This window comes from Cyprinodon variegatus, unplaced genomic scaffold (assembly GCF_000732505.1).
Source record: "Cyprinodon variegatus isolate N-32 unplaced genomic scaffold, C_variegatus-1.0 Scaffold5, whole genome shotgun sequence".
Lineage (NCBI taxonomy): Eukaryota > Metazoa > Chordata > Actinopteri > Cyprinodontiformes > Cyprinodontidae > Cyprinodon > Cyprinodon variegatus.
Genome location: NW_015150458.1, coordinates 2,543,281 through 2,566,020, shown reverse-complemented (window position 1 = coordinate 2,566,020; position 22,740 = coordinate 2,543,281). Strand labels below are relative to the sequence as shown.

The 22,740-nt window shown below is 37.0% G+C and overlaps 1 protein-coding gene across 1 annotated transcript in view; it reads left to right on the top strand.

Moving 5' to 3' along the window:
- csmd1 (CUB and Sushi multiple domains 1) overlaps positions 1–22,740 on the top strand; it is a 576,851-nt gene that overhangs the window by 325,629 nt on the left and 228,482 nt on the right. Inside the window, exons 6-7 of the mRNA XM_015374130.1 lie at positions 5,270–5,382; positions 9,417–9,494. Coding sequence (XP_015229616.1) covers positions 5,270–5,382; positions 9,417–9,494 — 191 coding nt within the window. The remainder of the gene's footprint in view (positions 1–5,269; positions 5,383–9,416; positions 9,495–22,740) is intronic.

Here is a 22,740-nt window from a genome sequence, read left to right as displayed (position 1 = left end):
AGAACAAGGACACAAGGTATTTAAATACCTATGACAATATAAGCAAGGTAAAAGTATTTAATTATAATGCTCCTCCATTGTGTAAGAACAGCTGCAACCATGGTTCCCATTATCATAAACGTATTGTTTGAAAAGCTGCCACATATAAAAGCGTAGTGTTGGAACATACAGATGTATAGGGTAGTATGAACACAGTTGCCTAAGCCTGTAATTGGAGAGTGCAAGTTTAATAGATAAAGCCTGTTCTTTTCAAGTACCCATTTGCTTACTGAAGAGCCCACAACACAAATGAAACATGATGTCAGAAGATGGAGTTGAGGAGAAACTTGGACATTAACAGCGAATTGTAGAGGATTGACTGAAAACGTCTGATGCTAGTCCGGAGAGAACATAGCTAGTTAAGTCAACCGAGGATTGTTAGCCTGTTTTCCACGAGAGAAAAAGAGCATAACAAATCCAAAGATGCATGCGCTACAACCACCACCCAATCTGCAGCTGACAGGTAATGTGGCGTAGAACTGGAGGAAGTTTAAGCAACACTTTTAATTGAATGTATCAGCCATCAGTGCCGACGATAAACCTGCAAAAGTGAAAGCATCAGTGTTCCTACATGTAGTGAGCAAAGAAGCGCTAGAAGTGTATAACACCTTTCAGTTTGGCGCTGACGGTGACAAAATCAATTTGGACAAAATAATAGAGAAGTTTGATGATTACTGTATTCCAAAAATAAACGTCATTTTTGAAAGGCAAAGATTCTTTACATGTGTTCAGAAAACGGGATAGACCATTGATCAGTATGTAACTGAACAGAGGAACAGAAGCAAGGATTCACAGACGAGTTGATAAAAGACAGGCTTGTTTGTGGAATTCCAGATAACAGTGTACGAGAAAGGCTACTGAAAGAGGAAAAGTTTTATTTAGAGAGAGCACTGACACTCTGCAAAGCATACAGAATGTAAGCAAAAGCACTGGTCGGTGCTAGTTGCAACGTCAATGCAGTGAGGAGAGAGGAACGAGGAGAAGTCAGGAAGAAAAGCGGCGCTCCCGATGTCAACAGTGAAACAAAACCAGCGCACAGAGACGTGCAAGGAAAGGCATGCAGTCGATGTGGCACACAGTATCCTCCCAAGAAATGGCCCGCATATGGTAAAATGTGTAATAATTGCAACAACAAAAAAAACAGTATGCAAGGCAGTGCAACAGTCAGGCACTACAGAGCATACTGCATACAGTGAATGAGAATGACTCTGAGGAATTCTATGTGGATTTTGTAACAGAAGAAAACACGGACAAATAAAATTGGATGATGCACTTAAAAGTGAATGACACAAACATTGTGAAGCAAATGTGATTTCAGAGACTGTGTTTAACAAAATCAGACCAAGATGAAAATTACATGCAACAAAAGTAAAAGTGAGTGGAAAATCCGAAGCACCAATATCTGTTAAAGGAAAATGCAAGGTCAAAGTGACACACAAAGGAAAATGCAGATACACAGTATGATGAGCTGATGGAAGATTACAAGGATCTGTTTCAGGGTTTAGGCTGCCTTCCTGCAGAGCACACAATCCAAGTTGACAAGACAGTGCCACCAGTCATCAATCTATGCAGAAAAGTGCCATTTGCTCTTCAAAAGCCCATGAAAGATGAATTGGATATAATGGAAAGGCTGGGAGTGATTGAGAGATTTGACGGACCAACTGACTAGGTGAGTTCTCTGGTCATTGTGGATAAAAAGAAAGGTAAGCCTAGAGTGTGTATGGAACCAAGAAATTTGAACAGAGCTATAAAGTGTGGAAATTTTAAATTACCAACAAGAGAAATAATAATGTCACAATTCGCTAATAGAAAATACTTTAGCAAGTTAGATGCGTCTTATGGATTTTGGCAACTCAAATTGGACAGTACATGCTCAAAATTTTGCACATTTAACAGTCCTTTTGGCAGATACCAATTTTGAGATTACCATTTGGCATAGCCTCAGTGCCTGATGTGCATCATAAGACAATTCATATGATCTATGAGCACTTGTAAGGTGTAGACACCTCCAGGGATGACATAATTGTATGGGGAAGTACAAAAGCTGAGCATGACCAGAGGCTGAAAAGTGTTCTAGAAGCGACAAGAAAAGCAAACCAGAACTTGAACAAAGAGAAATGCCAGCTAGGCATGAAAGAAATGACATTTGTTGGAGATAAACTGAGCAGTGAGGGAGTTAGACCTGATCCGAGATAAGTGACATCAATAGAAAATATGCCAAGGCCACAATGCAAGAAAAATGTGAAGAGATCCAATGGAATGGTAAACTACATGGGAAAGTTTATACCTAATATCTCTGAACGCATGGCACCGTTGAGACAACTAACCGAAAACAAAACAGAATTGACGTGGATACATGAACATGGAAAAGCATGGAAAGACCTGGAGACACAGCTTACGCTTGAAATGGTACTGAGATTCTATGATCCAGCTAAGCCCATCAAGATCTTATCCGATGCATCACAAAGTGGACTAGGAGCTGTTCTTCTACAGCTGTACGATGAATGGCAACCCACTGCATATGCATCACGCTCAATGACAGATGCAGAGACGCGTTATGCACAAATTGAGAACTGTTAGGCATAACTTATGCATGCGGGAGATTTCACCAGTTCATGTCAGGACAGAAAATAAGTGTTGAAAAAATGGTTTAAAAAAAACAAAAAACACTCAATGACTGTCCACAGAGAATCCAGAGAATGATGATTCGTTACTCATTGACAGTGACTTATACTCCAGGCAAGCTGATGTACACAGCCGACACCTTGTCAAGAGCAGTTGACCCAAAGAAACTGGTGAGCAGTAACATAAATGATGATGTGAATGCTTATCTGGACATGCTCACAAGTGCCTTACCTGTTTCTGATGTCAAGATGGAACTGATAAAGACAGAGACAAACAAAGATCAAACATTGAAAAGATTACGTGAAATCATTAAAGATGGATGGCCCAACACAAAGCAAGATTGTTCACACGATATCACAGAATACTGGAATTGCAGAGCAGAGTTGTCCATAGTCTATGACATCATCTACAAGGGCAGCAAGATTGTCATTCCAAAGAGTCTACGACCTGACATGCTCAAGAAGATTCATGCAGGGCATCTTGGAATTGAACAGTGTAGTAAAAGAGCTTGCAAGGTGATGTACTAGTCACGGATAAATCAAGACATCGCAAATGAAGTGATATGAAACAAGTGAGATATCATTCAAGCAATCCAGCCGAACCAATCAAACCGCACACAGTGCCCGACAGACCATACCAAAAAATAGGTGCTGACCTGTTTGAATGTGCTGGAAGAGACTACTTTGTCTTCACAGATTATTATTCATTGTATTCAGAGGCAGTAATAACAGCCATTAAATCCAACTTTGCAAGACACTTGGAGCCAAATGAGGTCTTCACAGAAAAATAAGTCAAAAATATGCCTCTTAAAATGATACAAACTAGACATCAAGCCTGCATCTATGATCACAACACCTGCTGGAGCTGCGGTCACAAAATTTTTTGAAATGCTGACATTTTTAACCGTTTTTAAGGGCTGCCGAGTGCAGGACAACGGCGGAAAATAATGGACGGAGGAGGAGATGTGCGAGACGGAGAAAGCAAGTCTGCAGAGGATGAGAGAAGTCCCCATAGTCCGCTGCTAACATCAATCCTGCTCTCCAAGGTCTCCAAACGGGGTAGATAATCTCCGATTCAAACTCTTTTTGGAGGAGGAGATATGTGGCTCCTGCACCATCATTCTGACGGTGTCTTGGCTGTGTCCAGCAGTACCGGGTGGTGCTATTGGCCTGGGGGGCCTGATGCTGCGCCGTGCCAATAGAGACAAAGAGCTCTGCGTGGATGGAGGCTTCTCTGAGACTGTTCCCAGGCAATCTTTGGCATCTAGAGGAGAAACACGGCCCTCTGCAGGTGAAAATTAGGAGAGCACTCTAGATGCTTCCCTGTCAAATGCTGAAAGATCCTCAGCCGGCTCCTCCCGGCCCCCTCCGGCATCGTCGTCATCGTCCTCTTCCTCCCCTTAGCCAGGAGAAGCAAGTGCTTCAGGAGCTGGAGGCAGTAGTGGCTCAACAACAACTGCTGCTCACCTTATCAATGATGCACTTTAGAAAATGAAATTGTCTAGAGAGCTGTTCTAAACAAAATTAATTTTTGTTCTACACTTGTGTGTACAAAATGACCAAATAAATCTAAGTGCTTTAAATAAAAGCCTAGTAGGTAGTATGAACACAGTTGTGTACACCTGTAATATGAGTGTATAAGTTTTATAGAAAAAGCCTGTTCTCTTCAAATACCCGTGTGTTTATTGAAGAGCCCAGAAAAATGAAATATATCCATCAGAAATACATTTTAAAACTGGATCAAAATGGAACAAAACTAAATAAGGATGTACAAAATTATGCTAAAAACTGTTTGCGGATTTAAATTTTTCACTTTTCTTTTTTTAATTTTAAATGTAATATAGATATGTCAAAATTAAAGCAGAAAAATCTTTTTAATGGTTTACCAGCATTTTTCATAAAAATGTCTAGTAGAGTTTTGTGCACTTTTGATACAAAGATGGTTATGGATAGATAAAGATCCTCATCTGACAGAATTCCCATTTCTGTCCTACATCATGATTACTTGGTCTCCTGCTGTTTGTGAAGCATACATATTGAAAACATTTTTCACAGCAGTGGTCGATCCTTTTTCGATCTATAATGCTGCAATCTGTAATTAGATGGCTTTTCTTCCCTCCAACCACTTTCCAGCAGTCAGTGTGCATTTGTTGGACCTAAAGCTGAAATATATCATGATGTTTTTGTTATTCAAAACCAACCTCTTTGCTCTCATCCCTACCTTCATTGAGTTTATTTTTTTGACAAATTGTCTGCGTTATATTCGCCACTAAATAAAAATGCAGAAATATTTTACACTACAAAGACTTATTGCTATATTTTACATATGTGATATAAGGCTGTGATTTGTTGTCTGAAAATGGATCCAACGAAACAGCTTTAGTCTCGCTCTGTAAGTGTTTTGTCCTCTCTTTGTGTTCTGCATACAGGTGCTTATTGGGTAAAGTAATACTATTTTACAAAATAGTATTTTTTTCTACATAGGGATGAGTTATTAATAACATAAATCTAAGTTCATATTGTTTTAAAACACAATAGGTTTTGCTTTGTTTTTTTTATTTTTTTGTTTTTATATAATGTCTGATTATATGTGCTCTTTTCTGCAGGCTCACAGGTACAACCTCACCATCACCAGTGATATCAAATAAGAATTGGCTTCGGATACACTTCACTTCAGACAGCAACCATAGAAGAAAAGGGTTCAGTGCTCAGTATCAAGGTATGTTTTTGCTTTGTTGTCTTTCTATAGTTGGGAAATTTTATATATGTAACATTAATATAAGCACATATTACAGAGGATCATTTACCATTTAGGCTGTTCTGACCATTACTCTGGTAAACAGCAATGATGATTGTCATGATTTCACTCCTACTTACATGAAAGGGAACACCCTCTTAGAATTCATCGAGCCCTTCCAAAGACCTGCATGCACAGCTAACATTTAATATCATATTTTCCATACCAGAAGGCAATATAATTCTAAAGACAGAATTCACAGTTTATTCACCGGCCATCTTACATCTAACCGAGGTCAAAGTAAACATTTTCTATATCAATCTCTAACAAAAGAATTCACTTCAGATCTAAAAAAAAAAAGAGATTGTTGCAGTTAGGTTATAAGGCAATATGAATATGATGTGTTCACTTTATCTTATATTCTGAATTACCATTGTGTTCACTCACATCTTCTAACACAGCTGAGAATAGCTGTTGTTTTCAGTGTGATGATTTTCAGCCTTCTTTTTAGTTTTCAGTTTCTTTTTCATCTTCGTCTCATTTTTTATAGTCTTCATAAGGGCTTTTGAACCTCTCTTATTCTGACCTGCTACCAAGGGTCTGTTTGCCTTGCGACACCCAACAAGCCCCATCAAGGCACTCAACCTCCTCCTCTATGTTAAGGTGATGGTCCAAGGAGGAAGCTATTTTTAATTTATTGTTGCTGTTAAAGTAAAACAAATCTTTTTCCTGTTTTTTTTTTCTAAAAACATGCCTAGATTTTAGAATTTAATACAAAATATTTTCAGAAATAGTATTAGAAATATTCTCTTGTGACATTACTTGAGTATATTTTTAAAAAGTGTTTTAAATATTTATTAAAATTAGTTTCAATTACTATTTAAAGAATCCAAAAGTAGAATTAGATCTGATGAGCTTTTGGTTTGGAAAAACACAGTATACAAAATATCTGAAATAAAAAAAGACTAAATAAACACAAAGTCTTATTTTTACTCGACTATACAAGAAGCTATAAGTAAGCACTGGACCTCAAGCCATCTACAATAATATTTTATTTTTCAACAACAAATATGTAACTTTTTTATTAACAAAATGCCTTTTATTTTTTTACTGTACCGGTAATTATTTTTTTTTTTTACATTTTCTTTTGAGTAGATATATTGACAATGCTTTTGCTATTCATTTTTTTAGGTCTTGCTTTTCTGGCTTTATTTTCTATGATTTTTTTGGATAGTCCTTTTTGACAGTTTTTGAGTTTTTTTAACTTTTTTTTTTACAGATTTTGTTTTTTTTTCCAAATTATTTCCATTTCACATTTTATTTTTATTTTTTTTTTTTTTTTACACATTTTTATTTTTTTATTACATCTGCTAAATATTCTCCTTGATTTACTGATGATGCTGTTTCTCTTCTGTTATAGTTAATTAGCCCTCCCTGCAACAGTCATAACCACTATAAGATCAAGTTGTTTGCTTTGTCCTATAGTTTATTATGCTTGCTTTTAATCATGATTAAAACCTCCTTTAGATAATATTTTCCCTGAGTTACTGTCTGCAATTTGATCCTGCAAACAACCCTCTTACACCATAACCTTTTGTCCGACAATGCCAGACTCCTCTGTTTTCTTTGCTTCCGCCCCTGATCTGACCAAAAATGAGATAAAAATTATGTGGTCTAATTTAATGATTGGCAAAATTTCTTGTAAAAACCTGGTCTAAGGGTCCAGTGCAGGAAGCAGAGTCAGCGTTTAACACACCTCTCTTCATCTTCTCTGCTGTTACCTCCATTATCCCATACAAACAATGTCTTTTCATTAAAATTAGTACAACTCCAACTGAGCAAAAAACTAAAATGGTTAAATTTGCTTCATATAAAAAATATATCCCAACCCTAAAAATGTTTGTTAGTTTATGATAATGTTCTGATTTGAGATAATCAGATTGATGTAAGTGGTCTTACAGAAACATGGTTGTAACAAGAGAATTTTGTTAGCATGAATTATTCAACTCCCTATCATTATTTAAATGTTCAGAAATTCTGTGAGGAGAAATGGCAACAATATTTCAGTCTAATTTATTGATTGGTGTAGAGCCAATTAATAAGTGATGGCTTAAATGCAACATTTATTGCTATCTGAGACTACATTCACACTGCAGGTATCAATGCTTAATTCAGATTTTATCTAAATTGTGGTCCTGAATTAACCCTCATGCAGGCAAAGAAGAACAATAACATGTCAGAAGTCAATGTCTATGGATGGATTTAAAGTTGTTAAGAAGTGGAAATAGATGATACAGCAAGCAATGCAGAAAAGGAGACAGAGAAGAAAGAGAGCTAGACTATTAATTATGGTTTTTGGAGGAGGAGTGGCAGGGACATCTCCAAAGAGAAATGTGTGGGTGCTGCCTCACTGTCAACTGACCTATTAGAGTATGACCCCTCAAGTTTCTTTTGGATCAGTGTATCCGCTCAAATACTGAATTCCAAAATGTTTTTGTCCCTCCACTGTAACTCTATCTATGCTGTCCTCCAAGTTTGTTGTAATTGTTATTTCTAGTACAACGTCATACTAAATCCAATATCGGCCACCTGGTTGTCAGTCATGTTCCAAAATATCTGACCTGAATTTGATTTAAAACCACATACATATGTGGCGTAGAATAGATTTGAAACAGTCAGACTATTTGACTTGGCCTGTCTGAGACATTAAAACATCTTATCTGAGTCACTTCTGGGCAAAAAAAAAATTATTTTGGCCACATTTGTCTGCAGTGTGAATGTAGCCTTAGGCTCAAACTGCTTTGTTCACAATATGCATAGACCCACACATTTGCATCTTCATACTTTGGACCTTATTCTGGTATATTGTATTGATTATAAAGAAAATAACAGTATTTCCTCACAACCCTATCCTATCTGACCACTTTCTAGAAACCTTCAAATTGAATTCAAGGGAGTTCTTCTCCCATGAAAGATCACATATCTTGAAGCAAATCAGATAATGTAGTAATACATTTTACTTTTTTACTTTTTATTTAGATACAGTAGGGTTACCTACTCTCTGGGCCTACTGTTTAATCTGTTTTACACTTTATGCGAATTCCACCCACAAAGCAAAAATTTTACCCTTACCTGCAAAATATGTGAATTGAATTTTGTTTTAAAGTGTGCACTTTTTTGGTTGAGTCTGCTTAAATAGAATGCAAGGCATTATACAAACTAAGCCTAACATAAAAAAGCCTTAAGAAGAATTGAATATTGTAGATTTGGCCACTGATAGTCTACACTGGATTGAGGACATTAATTAAGGCCATATTTCCTAAAACACTGGACTTCCTTGTCCATTTATTTTCAAATAAACACATGATTTTGCTGCAGAGTCATGTAAAGGTGTATGCTAGCATACATGGTCAGATTTGGTTGGCTGCCCCATCACATTAAATCCTTCCTGTCATCTAGTGTGACTGGTGTAACTTCTGGGCTCTTTCTCTTTATGTGTCTCTTTCTTCTTCTTCTCCAGTCACTGGTCTTCTGCTCTTGCCATCAGTGTTTTCCTTAAAAGTGTTTGTGTATGTGTGTGTGTGATCCAAAGAAAGACAGAGAGTGAGATGTGCTTTTCATGCCCAGCCTGTCTCCCAGTGGAATATAGTGTAGTTGTAACACAGATTTTATTCTTTATTTTTTCCTGTTAACCTCTGCAGCAGTGCCACTTAGGATAAAATAGATGGAATTAATTTTAATGACGCTCCCTTCTACCTTTTACTCTTATTTTTTCTCTGTATTTAAATTGATTTTCATTTTTTCCAATTATGCGTTATGCTTCTTCCCACCATTACATATGTTGTATGTTAGATATAACACATATTTTATATCTGGATTATTGTACATGGAGCAATGCTGTAAATGGCCTCCTGGGGAGAAGAAAGTATTTTAGGAGAGGACCTACAGTAATTAAAGTTTAATGGAATATAATTTATAATTAACTGTATAACCTCTCTCTCTCCACCTTCCTCTAGTGAAAAAAGCCATAGAGTTGAAGTCCAGAGGCGTAAAGATGATGCCCAGTAAAGACTCCAGTCACAAAAACGCAGTGTGTAAGTATTCTAGCATCTATATATTGTGTGTGATATTTCTAACAAATATCTCTTAGACATTTTACCTTACCTCAGAATAGATCCGCAAATTTGCAGACATGCAGTATACAGAAGGATTCACAAAGTGCATTCATCTTTTATGTGGCAGAGCCTGAGATTTCATCTATTTTTCAAATAAGTTGACCTTCTTTGAAAGAAGAATTAGAAGCAATTTTTTTGTTGTTGTTTTTTTTATAAGAAATATTTTTTCCTCAACTGGAAAAAACTGAATCGTTAAAATTCCTTCTTTTCAATAGCTACATACCAGCTATCAAAGCCAAACAGAGCAGTTATGTGCCCTTTGATTACTTTTTACTACACAACAATGCAGTACTTATGAAGAGAAAAGAAAAAAATGTTAGACTTTAGCTTTAATTGGAAAAATACTGATGAAAGCATGCCTTTATTGCCAAGTAGATTTTTTTTTTTTAAAGCTTACCTACATTTTAGATTAATACATGTTAATCCAGTGGATAATCAATGAGTGCAAAGTATGCATGACATGTCACTGCTTCATTTACCTGCTCTCAGTCTGTCTTGTTGGAGTTAATGTTTTATACACCTGGGTAAGCTCCTGCAAAACCATAATAAATTTTTGTATTCAATGAGATTTAAAATGACAAGTTTTTAGAAATAACAAAATATCCAAAAGAGAAAAAAAAAAATGTTTACTCAATATTCATAGGTTGGACCATCCTCTCCTGCTTGTTTTCAACTGATTTGCCAATAAAATGCCTTTTTTAGAAGCATTTATAAGATACCTTTATTTTTATTTTCATGTTTACACTTCTCATTGCTTGTTTTAAAGTCTATCACAAAAACTATATCAAGCTTTTTTGAAGATGAAAGAATTACTGCATCCAATAAAGTCAGACTTATCAATCCATCCTTTAGAATGCATAGATAGAATAGTTTTTTTTTTTTCTTGGTCTTAGTCAAGAGAGGAATGCTACAAAACCTCAACCTAACTTTCCAAAAGACTTTGCTTTGATGTGTAAAATTTAAATATTTTGAGTTACTTGCTCAAAATCTTTTTGAGTTTTATCAATTTTATAAAGGCAAAATATCAGATTGGGACTCGAAATCATTCAGATTTGAGGTTAAAAGATTGGATCGGGATCAGAGGGCTAAAATGCTGATCCGGACATCCCTAATGAAAACTCAACAGATATAAAGGGTTTAAACTCCACAGATTTCTTCAAAAACAGATGAATAGGTTTTGTAAGACACCTTACCTTGCCCCGGCCGGAGTCTGACACTCCAGTCAACCTGGACCTTAAATGCTGAGTCTTAAATCATGTTAAGCTGGAGCTAGGAGGTGCACTGATAGGCTAGAGCAGGAGCACATGAAGAAGCATTAGTGGGCAAGCAGGAGTCTTCAAGTAGAATTAATGCATTAGCTTAATTTCAACCGAGCGAGGTTAACACAGAGAAAAGCTGCAATACAGTAAAAAAGCTTGATTCACACAAAGGTATAACAATCTTTGGTGGTCACAACACGGCAGAAGACTTTGATGCTGAATGCAGTAGACGTGCGTGTGGGAAGATGGTGATCATGTGAGTTACTTACCTGTTTTTTTAAGTTCAGTCTTAGCCCAGAGGAAGGAGTAGAATCCAGCCGGAAGGTTCTTCACAGCATGTAGAGGAAGCCGCCGAGAGAGTTCCAGGAGTGAAAGCAGAGCAGAACGAGGAGCAGAATGGAAATGGTGGATGGATAATCCAGCAATGGTGTCAATGCAGAAGCCAGAAGATCAGAGATCTGAAGGGATATCCAAGCCAGGGTCACAAGGCAGTTCCAAGGACGTTAGCAGGCAGAATCCAATAGAAGTCCGAAAACAGGTCAGGCAAAACAGATCATAACAGTGCCAGGCATACTCAGAAGTCCAGGAGCAGAAATAAGTCAGGATCAGGTAATCAGAAACACACAGGTTAGCTAGAAAACTCTCACCTACGGCTTGAATAATCTGGCACTTATAGCTGGGACACAGCAGTTTAAATAGGAACTGGAACAGGTGGATCTGATGAGTGAAAATTAAAAATGGGTGGAGCTAGGCAGGTTGAAGAAACGCACCAATAATCCAGTTATCAGTGCCAAGATCATGACAATGTCTTTCCAAGAACAGACAAAAAGGAACATGAACTGCCTGTGATAGGCTTCCTGCGGTACGCAAAACAAGAACAAATACAATTTGTCTGCGAAAGGCTGCCTGCAGAAGGCAAAATATGAACAAACAGTAATAACACGTGAAGGCCTGAGTGCAGACAAGGACAAACAGTGATTCCCTGTGAAAGGCTGAAAGAGGTTGGCTGCTAAAGGCAGCCTGTGAAAGGTAGGGTGAAAAATGTCTATAAAGGCATGGATAATGATGAAAGCATACCTAGGCAAGCCTGCAAAGTCTTTGACTATGCGTGATTATCTGCGGCGTGTAGATTGTGGATCGGCTGATTTAGAGGTCCATTTCCTGGAGGAGAGAGTACTGGTTGCAGCAGGGGAGGGGGAAGAAATGGGGAAGATATTTCATAGAAGAGAAGGTTGGAGCGCTTAACAGAAATAAGACCTGGGCTGGGGAATGTCCCTCTGGCTGGGAGAGAAGAGGGATTGGGGCACACTGCCAGGCTGGCGCTTCAATAAATGCATTTGCTTTTTAGCTAGAGAGCAAGAGCAACTGTCAATCTAGAACTTAAATGCTTGAGTCTTGAATGATGACAGACTACAGTAAGAGCAAAGAGCTGGGCTGATAGGCTGGTGTAGGAACCTATGAAGAGTTAATTGGTTGGCAGTTTGAAGTTTTCCAATTGAGTTCAAACCTAGGCTTCATTAAAGGTATAGTGGTGGATGTTCTTTTTCCGTGTGGATCATTAAAGTAATTGGTCCTCCTAATTTTCAATTATTCTACATTTTCACTTACCGGTGGTGAGTTTCACATAGTGTAAAAATGGCAAATCTTCTTTTGGAAAGTAAGCTTGTATGAGCAATGCAAACAGCAACTTTTAAACAAAGCATGCTCAAGGAGAAATGGATTTCAAGTTGGAATTGAAAAGGTTTCCTGGATGTGAAGCGAAATGTCTTCAAACTTCTTCAAGTCCTGTGGATTGTTTTTTAACTTTTTTGGAATGGCTATGACCTGAATGATTGAGAATCTTCACCAGCATAGACAAATGGCCTCATTTATTAAATGCTCTCGCATGAATTTAATAGGCGTTCCCTTTCTTGACCAGGTACAGGGTTGTGCATGTGCATTCTTATTTTTAAGAAGGGCGGGCGGATCTTTTCAAAAGTTAGCTAAAACTCCTCCACTATACCTTTAATTGTTTAAAAGACAACATTTGTTTGTCTTTGCATATCTTTCTAGGTTGTTCATAGATGTGTTTTCACAGTACTAAGACTGTTGGAATATGTAATACTAAATTATTAAAATAATAATAATAATAGTGATTAAATAAAATATTATATCATATTGATATATAACCAAGACAATTTATAGTCACTGCTTTTTTTATCTTAATACCAATCTCTATGTGTAGAATGTTGGTCATCCAGGTCATAGTAATTCCAAAATTGACAAAAAACAATCCACTAGACTTTGTTTTCCAAGTTTGAAGACTCAGCGATAGAGTTAATTCATTCCCACTATCATAATCCTCATGGCCATGCAGGGGACCAAGACCACTCACCTGGTCAGCCAGGCCAACAATGCACCTAATGAGTCCCCCCTTTCAGAGTCATCAACCAGTATCGGGTATTGCAGACTAACAAAGACCTTAATGACTCCACATTCCTAAGGGGCAGACCTGTTTTCTAGTTCAAATTGCATGTTTTCTAAGCTAAAACAAGGCTTCTTTTGGTCTACTCTATAAAGCTTGGAACTCAACGCTCATTCTGATATTTTGAATTGAAAACGTTTCCTTGCTGGGAAGCAAAGCATCTTCAAACTTGGAAAGCAAAGTCCAGTGGATTGTTTTTTTGTTTTTTGTTTTTTGTTTTTTTTGGTATGGGTAGAATGTTTCAAATGTAAATCCTAAACCTGGATTTTACTCTGGTTTTTAGTAAAGACAGTGCCAAGAAAGGCAAAAAGAAAAACAATCTCACACAAATACACCCATCGGGATTTGCTATATGCAATAAGAACCATGTGTTGACTTTCATTGATTCTCAGTCATTTTCAACCCTAAACCCAACTATTACCAGTGTACACCTAGCCCTAACCTGACACCTTAGCCCTAAACCTAACGTTAGTGAAATAGCTATGAAATGTCCTCACTTTACAACAACCAGTCCTCAATATGATGATGTAATTTGGACACATTGTTGATATTAAATTGTTTTGTTAACCTTAACTGAAGTCAAACCTTCATCCTAAACCTAACCAATAGAAAAGCAAAACAAAGTACCCAACTGCCTTTGGTTGAACTCTTACACTCCCACAATTTAAACATTTTATGATTATGAGTCATATTATAAAGTTTTCTTATAACCAAGAAGGAATATACTTATATTTTCCATCTAGCTGTTTTAACAGGTAAAGGAAGACTCTCTGTGAAGGAAGAATGATTAGTTCATTCAATTACCAGTATTATAACACAGTCAAGGAGTTCTGGATACTACTGTACCCATTTCCCAACAGCCTAGAGATGTGTGTAAAACAGTGTTTAGCTCTGTGGCAAGAGGTTTGTAACTATCACAGTTGTCAAAACCTTCTTGGAATGTGATCAATGTTGCCAACTCTTCAAAGGGAAAAGTCGCTATTAGCTGTCCTAACAAGGACTAGAAGGAGCTGTACGACATCATTACCTACTTTGTCCAGCATATTTCATGTTATCCAGCTATAGGATATTTGAATCCCTCCAATTGCTTTTTTAATTTGGCTTTTTGTCAAAGAAGTGCAGAGAGATTTTGAGAATGCTGGAAGGTAAAATGTGAATGTGGGAATTTTAGGTGTTTTATAGAGATTTAATAGAAACAAGTACAGAAAATACATAGAAATTGGCCATATACAGTAGGTCTCACTCCATACCAGTGGAGGGCAGAGATTCCCCATTAGTTGTTTGCCAACAGCCAAAACAAAACCTCATGAAGAAGAAAGCAGAGCAAAGAAGAAGGAGAACGAGGAATTTTATATAATGTAAGATAACTGTCAGTAAAAAAAAAAAAAAAAAAAAAAAAAAAAAAAAAAAAAACTATAATCCCACTGCATTCTAGGGTGGAATAAAAAATGTGCACATGCATATTTCATTTGCAATCTAGATTTGAATAGGAAAGGTTCTCTCTCTGCTGCGGTGTGCAGGTAGACTTAACTGCATGCCTACAGTAGGCAGTGAGATAGAGAGAGATTGAGGCTGGTTAAGGATCCACTCGCATCTCATTCTCTCAGGAGGACAGAGTTCCATGCTTTTATGGTTTGTTGACAAAGTCAAGGGCATTTTGTTTCCCTTTTCTTTTTTATTCGAATGTGTGTTTATATATTGTAGGAATCATGTATTTTGGTATGCCTTACTGTTTTGTTCCAATGAAAATTTAAACCACATTGCTCTGAGTATAGAGTTTGTCTGCAAGATTGAGATCAACTCCTCAGGCTAATAAGTATATGTAAGTAAGTATGTTATTGATATAATTCTTGTTAAAAAGGCTCAGAAAAAAGGCCCACCCACCATAGTTAAGTAGGAAGAAAAATACCTATTTTTTTGATCAATAATGATTAATAATCTTAGGTATGTGATTATATTTTGTTTTTGTGGGAATCTTCATATAACTCAAGCAGCTAAAATACCTGTTAGGCTTTATTATGTGAATATAAGGCCTAACATTTTTGGGCACCCATTGGTCTACAATCAGTACTTCTCTAAAGCAAATAAAGACATACCCCTTTTCTGCAGTTATAACTGCTCTTTTCATCTATCATTATTATGTGGCCCTGAAAAATGTGATGATGGTGGCAATAAGCTAAGTAATCTGGGGAATCTTTAAGACTTACTTTGTCTTTATTTGACTTGACTTGGACAATAATAAAAGGAATGTGGCTTTAAGCATAGATTCCAAAGCTACAAAGATAGATGTACATATCGGTATAGTAAGATTACCAGAGCATATGCCAATGAAAGTAATTAAAACCTAAAAAAAAAGGAAAGTCAGGTCAACATCTGCTCTTTATCTGGTCTTTGAACACCACTTTTGGTGCAGCTTGTTTCTCCCAGTGGTGATATGATAGCTCTACGGTAGAAACTTTATAGTCTTTGTGCTATATAATCATTATGGAGAATCAGAAGCTGATGGTAATGAGTTTTATCTGTCTAGAGAATCGAGTGCTTATGAATCATAATCTAAAAGACTGTCTCCAACAGCCTTTTACCTATATTAAAGCAAGGTCTATTAGATATAACGATAAGGAGAGATATATTTTTAAAATAGGCCTTCATGAAAATGTATCTAAAATTGCAATTATTAGAATCCCATGCACCCCTAAAAGATGATATACTGTAAAATCACAACAATAAAAGAAAAGGCTGAATACTAAGATGATATGTTAATATAAAAACAATTTCTTTTGTTTTTACCTTTCCTAGCAGTAACATTATCACACTTCTGTGAATGTTTCATAATTAGAGAGGTTGAAAGATTATGATTAAGGAGTTTTACTCTCTAGACAATGACCTAGAGATATAATGAATCTTCACTGTGACATTGTGATTTATAATGAGGGTCTTCTTCAGGATACTCTGGCAACATGGTGCCGCTCTGCAGTCCACTTAAACAAATGACCACTTCAAATTAAAAATTACAAGATCTGACAGCATCGCAGTTAGTGCCTTTGCAGGAAAACCATGGAAGTTAAGTACTGCTTGGGCAATATAATATTGAAATACTGTTAAATACACATGGCTTCATGACCCTTTTCCTGAAGATTCAAGGTAAATATGCGGCACTAGACTTTATCTTCAAGGTAGATTGACCTTTTGAGGACAAGAAGGTGGAAAAGAGAGAAAAGACAGAGTAGATGAGAGGCAGCAAGAAGGCAGGCGGGAAAAGCATATGATCTTACTACACTTCATACATTGCTCTCCTCCTCCAGCAGACACCTGAATAGCACCTTGAAAGCTCTTACATTGAAAACATTTGGTGGCAAATATACACACCTACACACATACATTCTTGTCAAGCTATATGTAGTAAGGACCATGTATTGACTCCCATTAACTAACATTTTTTTCTTTCTTTGTATGCCCTAACCCTGACAAAAACCCTAAACTTAACCATTACCAGTGCACCTAAACCTAACCCTAAATTAAACAAAACAAAATTCACAACTTAAATCCAAATCTAAGCCTAACTAAAGTACCTTAACAGGACCAGGAATATGTGCTCCCTATACAACAACTTTACAATTTGATGGCCCAAAATTATTCTCACTCTGATGCTCAGACAGAAACAATCACACATGTTATGACATGCTATTCCAATGGGAACTTTTCATTGACTTTCAATCATTTCCCATTTATTTCTATAGCCTAACCCAAATCCTCATCCCAAGCTTACCCATTACCATAACACATCTAAAGCTTAACTTAAACTCCATTAACACCCTAGTCCTATAACTAATCCCCAACCCAAGAAGAGAATCTATCCTAATGGAGATCAGTCTACTGGTCCCCACAAATACCTGCAGGTTCCCACCAAGTAGCAAATGCCTGGGAAAGTTTCCTTTCTCTGTGCCCACACAGTAACACATACTTGGCCATATACATGCACAAACATACTCTTCTATATTCTTCTTCCATTTATCACTTTTCAATTGTCAGCTTCTTTTTTTTCCTCAGTAGCCAGTCTTTGAGCTTATTTTCTAAAGTATAACTTCACCTTGATTCCTTTTCCCAGAAACAGTGATTAAAGTATGGTGAAATAAAAATTGTGTTGTTTGGTTTTTAGATGTTTAAATTAACAAAAAATATATTTATAAAACAGACCAATCTGCAACTGTATTAGTTTAATCTGCTCAGTGGCTTGTTATAACAAATAGTGTTAAAATGCTAGCAAAATGGGAAAAGAATGGCATGTATATTATTAAGACAGCATAGCTGTTTGGCAGCTGTGGAAATAAAAATTACTTTTTGATTGCAGGATGTTAGAAGAGAAAAGGCTAATGTGTTTGAGATTAAAGGAAGAAAACAGTAGCTAATACAAATCCAGTGATTGCAACTAAGGTATGCAATATACCATTTCTAAATTTGCATGTTGAATCTTGAAGCAGATGGATTATTGTAGTAGCAGATCATAAAGATGTATATTCATTAAACAGGCCTTTAACTTGATCTGCTTTTATTAAAAGGTATACGCTTGGTTGTTTTACTTATGCAGACTTCCATTCAAAGGTTGTGATCTCTAAAAAAACAAACTTGGCATGAACATGTGCAATCCCTTATGCAAATTCTGGTACTTATATTTTGGAGGGAGGGGAAACTGGTGACACTGATGGTGAATTTAAGCCAGACTGCATTATAATTTCTCTCAGTTGTGGATTTTCTTGAAACTTAAATTATAGATTGACTTTATCGAATTTGAGTCCGCTTTGTGATATTTGCTGGCATTGTCACATCCTGTCACAAATTTAAAAAGCTAGCCTAAATTCAAAATCACAGCCTGCACATATTCAAATTTTCCTTAACCATTATATTCCTTTCTCCCCATGGAATGGGGAGGACACTTCCATTGCGAGCTTGCTGGATGACAGTGAAATAGCACATGGCCCCATCATGGACTCTTTCAAAAACTGATGCCAGGAAGCCATGCTGGAACTGAATGTCACTAAAACAAATGCATATTGATTTCAGGCACAAGACCTGCAACCCCTCTACAACCATCATAAATGGGCGAGACATTGAAATTGTTTACCAGTATAAATATCTTGGGTCTATTATAGATGACAAATTCACTTTCAACAGCAACACAGACATGCTGTGTAAGAAAGGGCAGCAGCGCTTATACTGCCTCAGAAAGCTAGCCAGGTTTCAGGTTGACAATACTCTGATGAGCAGTTCTATAGATATTCCTCAAAATGAATATATGAGAGATGAAGAATTTGACGCCTGTTCAGATGGAACACTGGATGACAATTATGATTTCCCTAAAGCAAAGGACAATAAAACAGATGGTAATGTTGACCCACCCTTAATAAAATATATAAACTACAAACAATATCTGCCCTGAGTTTTTCATATTTTTTAAATTTGATGCAAATCTCTAAAACATTGGTGACCAAATTCAGTCCTAATGGCTGCTAACTGCCGCGTTGCAGCAACACTGGATTACAAAGCTAAGCTGAGCCAAAATTAACAAGTAGCTTAGCCTGGGTGCCATTCCGAACTTAGTCCCGCCCACAACGTTTGAGGTCTGGAAGTTCGGTCTGGCATTGCTCAATAGTAGCGCGAGTATGCTCGCACAATATCTGGCGGGCCAATCAAATTGTCAGGGAGGGCTTTATACAATGATGGACAGATGATCAACAGTAACGTAATCAACCACGTCACCAAAGCGCGCTTGGGTGACAACAACAATGGCTTCCGCTGGAGAGTTGAGGTGTGTAGATTCTGCTATTAGGTCTGTTCTAGAAGATATCGACAGCAAATTAATTTTAAAAGAGGAACAGAGAAACGCAATCAAGGCTCTTCTTCTTATTCTAGGCGTGCAACTGCACGCTTTGATTTTTTTTGACAAAAACTATGCGTTGCCTAACATACGTCACACACTCCGTTGCTCTTATTGGTTGTAGGTCTATCCAATTGAGTGCAGAGGCATTTTTTTTCCTGGTTCGTTCGAAACACGCCCCATAATCACAGCCCTATGGAGCAATATCAGACTCATATTCTGACTAGAATTGAGTAGGACTATGTCAGGCTACAAGTAACTAGCAGCTTCCTAGAAATGTAGTGGAGTAGAAAGTACAATATTTGACTTTGAAATATACAGGACTGAACATTTTAGGTACCCCCCCGCCGCCCCATAACATATGGTACTATATTCAGCATTTGTACAATAATGATCATATTATCTGATGCATTCAATCAACATATAAACTTGTACAAAATAAAAAAAAAAAATCTTAAAATACCCATTAGTGTGCTGCCATCTGCAGACGTAAAAAACTCACTGACGCTTGTCCATCTCGGTTTTTTTTTAACAAGTCATAGTACATCATCATAAGCCACTGAGAATCTACGTAAGCTGTTTTCTTCTTATTCCATAATAGCTGTGCTGTATATAGTGAGTTACAAAATGATTTAAACAAGTTAAGTTTTACTTCATCGCAACAAACACCACATTTTTGAGAAACATCATTGGCTTCTGAATGAAGAGTACAGAACTGATCAGAAATTGTATAATGTTCCTTATTTGTTGGTGGTAAGACAGACATTTTGTGTTCATATGTTAAGAAAAAATGTATGACTGTTAACTATAAGGCTAATAAAAAAACATTTTTGTTTTCCTGTTCCTGTAAGTGTAAGTACTGTACTTCTAGGTGTGCCACACCTAGAAGCCCTATAGATGTGTGCAGTGCAGGAGTTTTTTGCTAAAGCTAATCAACAATAAATCCTTTTGTGCAACATCAGGTCAACTAGCATAAATTTAACAATGCCAAAAAAAATAATCGAATATGTTGCGTATTTTAAAACGCCTTTTGGTGCAATGGTTAAATGATGCTGCTGAGGCTAATTCAGTATACTATTCCTTCATCAATCATAAAAGCAGCCTCACTATAGCTCATATTAGCATCATATTTTCTCTACTCATTTCCACCTTCGTAACATCGCTGCCATTTTGGTCAATGTCTTGGTTACTGTAATGGCCTGCTCTTTGGTTCACCGCATACATCCCTCTATAAATATCAACAGTTTTAAAACTAAGCAGCCCATGTCATCTCCAAACCTTCATCTAGACAACAAATCACCTACGCCTTGCAGTACCTCAACTGGATCCCCATCCATTTCTGTGTTGAATGAAACTAGTTTTTTTGAGCAAGAAACTATTGTGCAGAGCGACACAAAGAACAGCTACAGTATACAGCATAAAAGATTTTGTCCAGTATGTGGAGCAATGTTTTGGCCATTATGCTCCAAGTACTTTCAGGGGGAGCAAATAACTCAGATACCCCAAAGAACTGCTGCATGCCAGGTCGAAAAAAAAGAAAATCACTTTTTAAAATCCAAAACATCTTAAAATCAGCAAGGCACCGGTCCTCTTGCTCTAAATTCCTGTTGGCCTGTCGCCAAGTCTGCTCTGTGATATCTGCAGTACGCTTCTTCCTCCTTAACTGACTCACAACTGATCTCCCCATCTCTCTCCCACGTTGTACCATGCGTTCTTCGTCCCGAAACAATTGAAAAGGGACATAGACACCAGTTTCGTCCTACTACAGTTCATTTATGGCACGTTATCTATGGACAGCTTAAGCGTGCTGCTAGTTGCGTTTCCCGATTGCCTCTCAGTATGTGCAGAATGCTACCCACAGAGGTTGCCCCTCTGCCCTGATCATCTGTGTTGGGCTGTCTGTCAGATTCACTGCTGGCATGTCGGTTCCACTGGACCCAATGTTTCCTTGGGGAGTGCATGCATCCGAAACAGTCGTATCACTCTCAAGCCAGTATTTCCTCTCTATTGCTTCCTAGTCTCAGCTCCTTTTATCTGGGGAATAATGAGGACAAAATTGCTTGTACCCCACGTTTAATGAGAGGAAGACCCACAATGTTCAGAGACATAACTTGAATCGGAACAAAGGGTTTAAAAAAAAGGAAAATTTATGAAAATGAAAATCAGAGATTTCTTTTCGACTATGCTTCATCAGAATGATAAAAAAAAAATAAACCCATGAAACAGACCTGGACAAAAATTATAGAACCCAAAACTTAATATTTTGTTGCACAATTTTGGAGGTAATTACTGTAATCAAACATCTTCTGTAACTGTCAAACTTCTGCTTATCTCAGCAGGTATTTTGCCCCACTTCTCATGAGCAATAGATTTAGGTGTGAAAAGTGCATTTTGCAGATGGTATGTTTTAGCTCCTTCCATAGATGCTCAGTAGGATTCAGGTCAGGAATCATAAAAAAAAAAAAAAAAAACACTTCAGAGTAGGACAATGCTTTCCTCTTAGTCATTCTTGGGTGTTTTGGGTCATTATCCTGTTGTAAAACCCATGGCCTGCAACTGTGACCAAGCTTTCTGACACTGTGCAGCACATTCTTTTTCTCTAGAATCCTATGCTAGTCTGGAGATTTCATTGTACTCTGCAGAGATTTAAGGACCCCGGTGCCAGATGAAGCAAGATAACCCCAGAACATAACCAAGCCACATCCATGTTTTTAGAGCTGGGACAATGTTTTTTTGTTGATTTGTTTTATTTTTTCTTTCTATGAACAAAGAAGTGATGTATCTTTGCAAAAAATGTAATGTTTGTCTCATCTGTCCAGAACATTCTCCCAGAGGCCTTGTGGGATGTCGACATGTAGCTCAAACAACAACAGATGGTGCAATCTGACACTGATGTTCATGGTGTTTTAAGTTTTTTTGTAATATCTTTAGTTACCATTTGTATTACCAATCTGTTTGATTTGTCATCAAATTTCATCCTCTGGCCATGTCAAGGGAGGTTGACTACAGTCCCATGGATCTTAAATCTCATATGTGCAGCAGGAACATCAAGCTGTTTGGAGATGGTCACATAGCCTTTAACATGTTTATCTGTAATTTATTTTCAAAACTTTTCAGAGCAACTCTTTCCTTCGCTTCCTCTGGTCCATGTTGAGTGTAACATCATACTACCAAACAGCACAGTGACTACCTGTAGCCCTATATATAGACAACTGACTGATAATAAAATTGTAGACAACTGCAATGCTCATTAGTAGACACACATGTCCCTTTGATTACATTATTTTCAGACTGATCTATAGATACCCTCATTATTTTAAAAGTCTCTTTTATGGCTTTTTTTCAATAATTCTGTTGAGGCATGTTTGAAAAACAGTACGGTAACTAATTCAATTGTTCTTTTTTATGGAATTGTTACATATTAATATTTGGCTGATTCAAGTTATCTGCTGATAATACTGTAGTTAGTTTTTCTTTTATTAAAAGAAAAGTCTGGTCATATTCAGAATTCAAACTTTGGAAAGTACTTTAAGTATGAAATTATTACATACTGTTCAGTATATGATAACT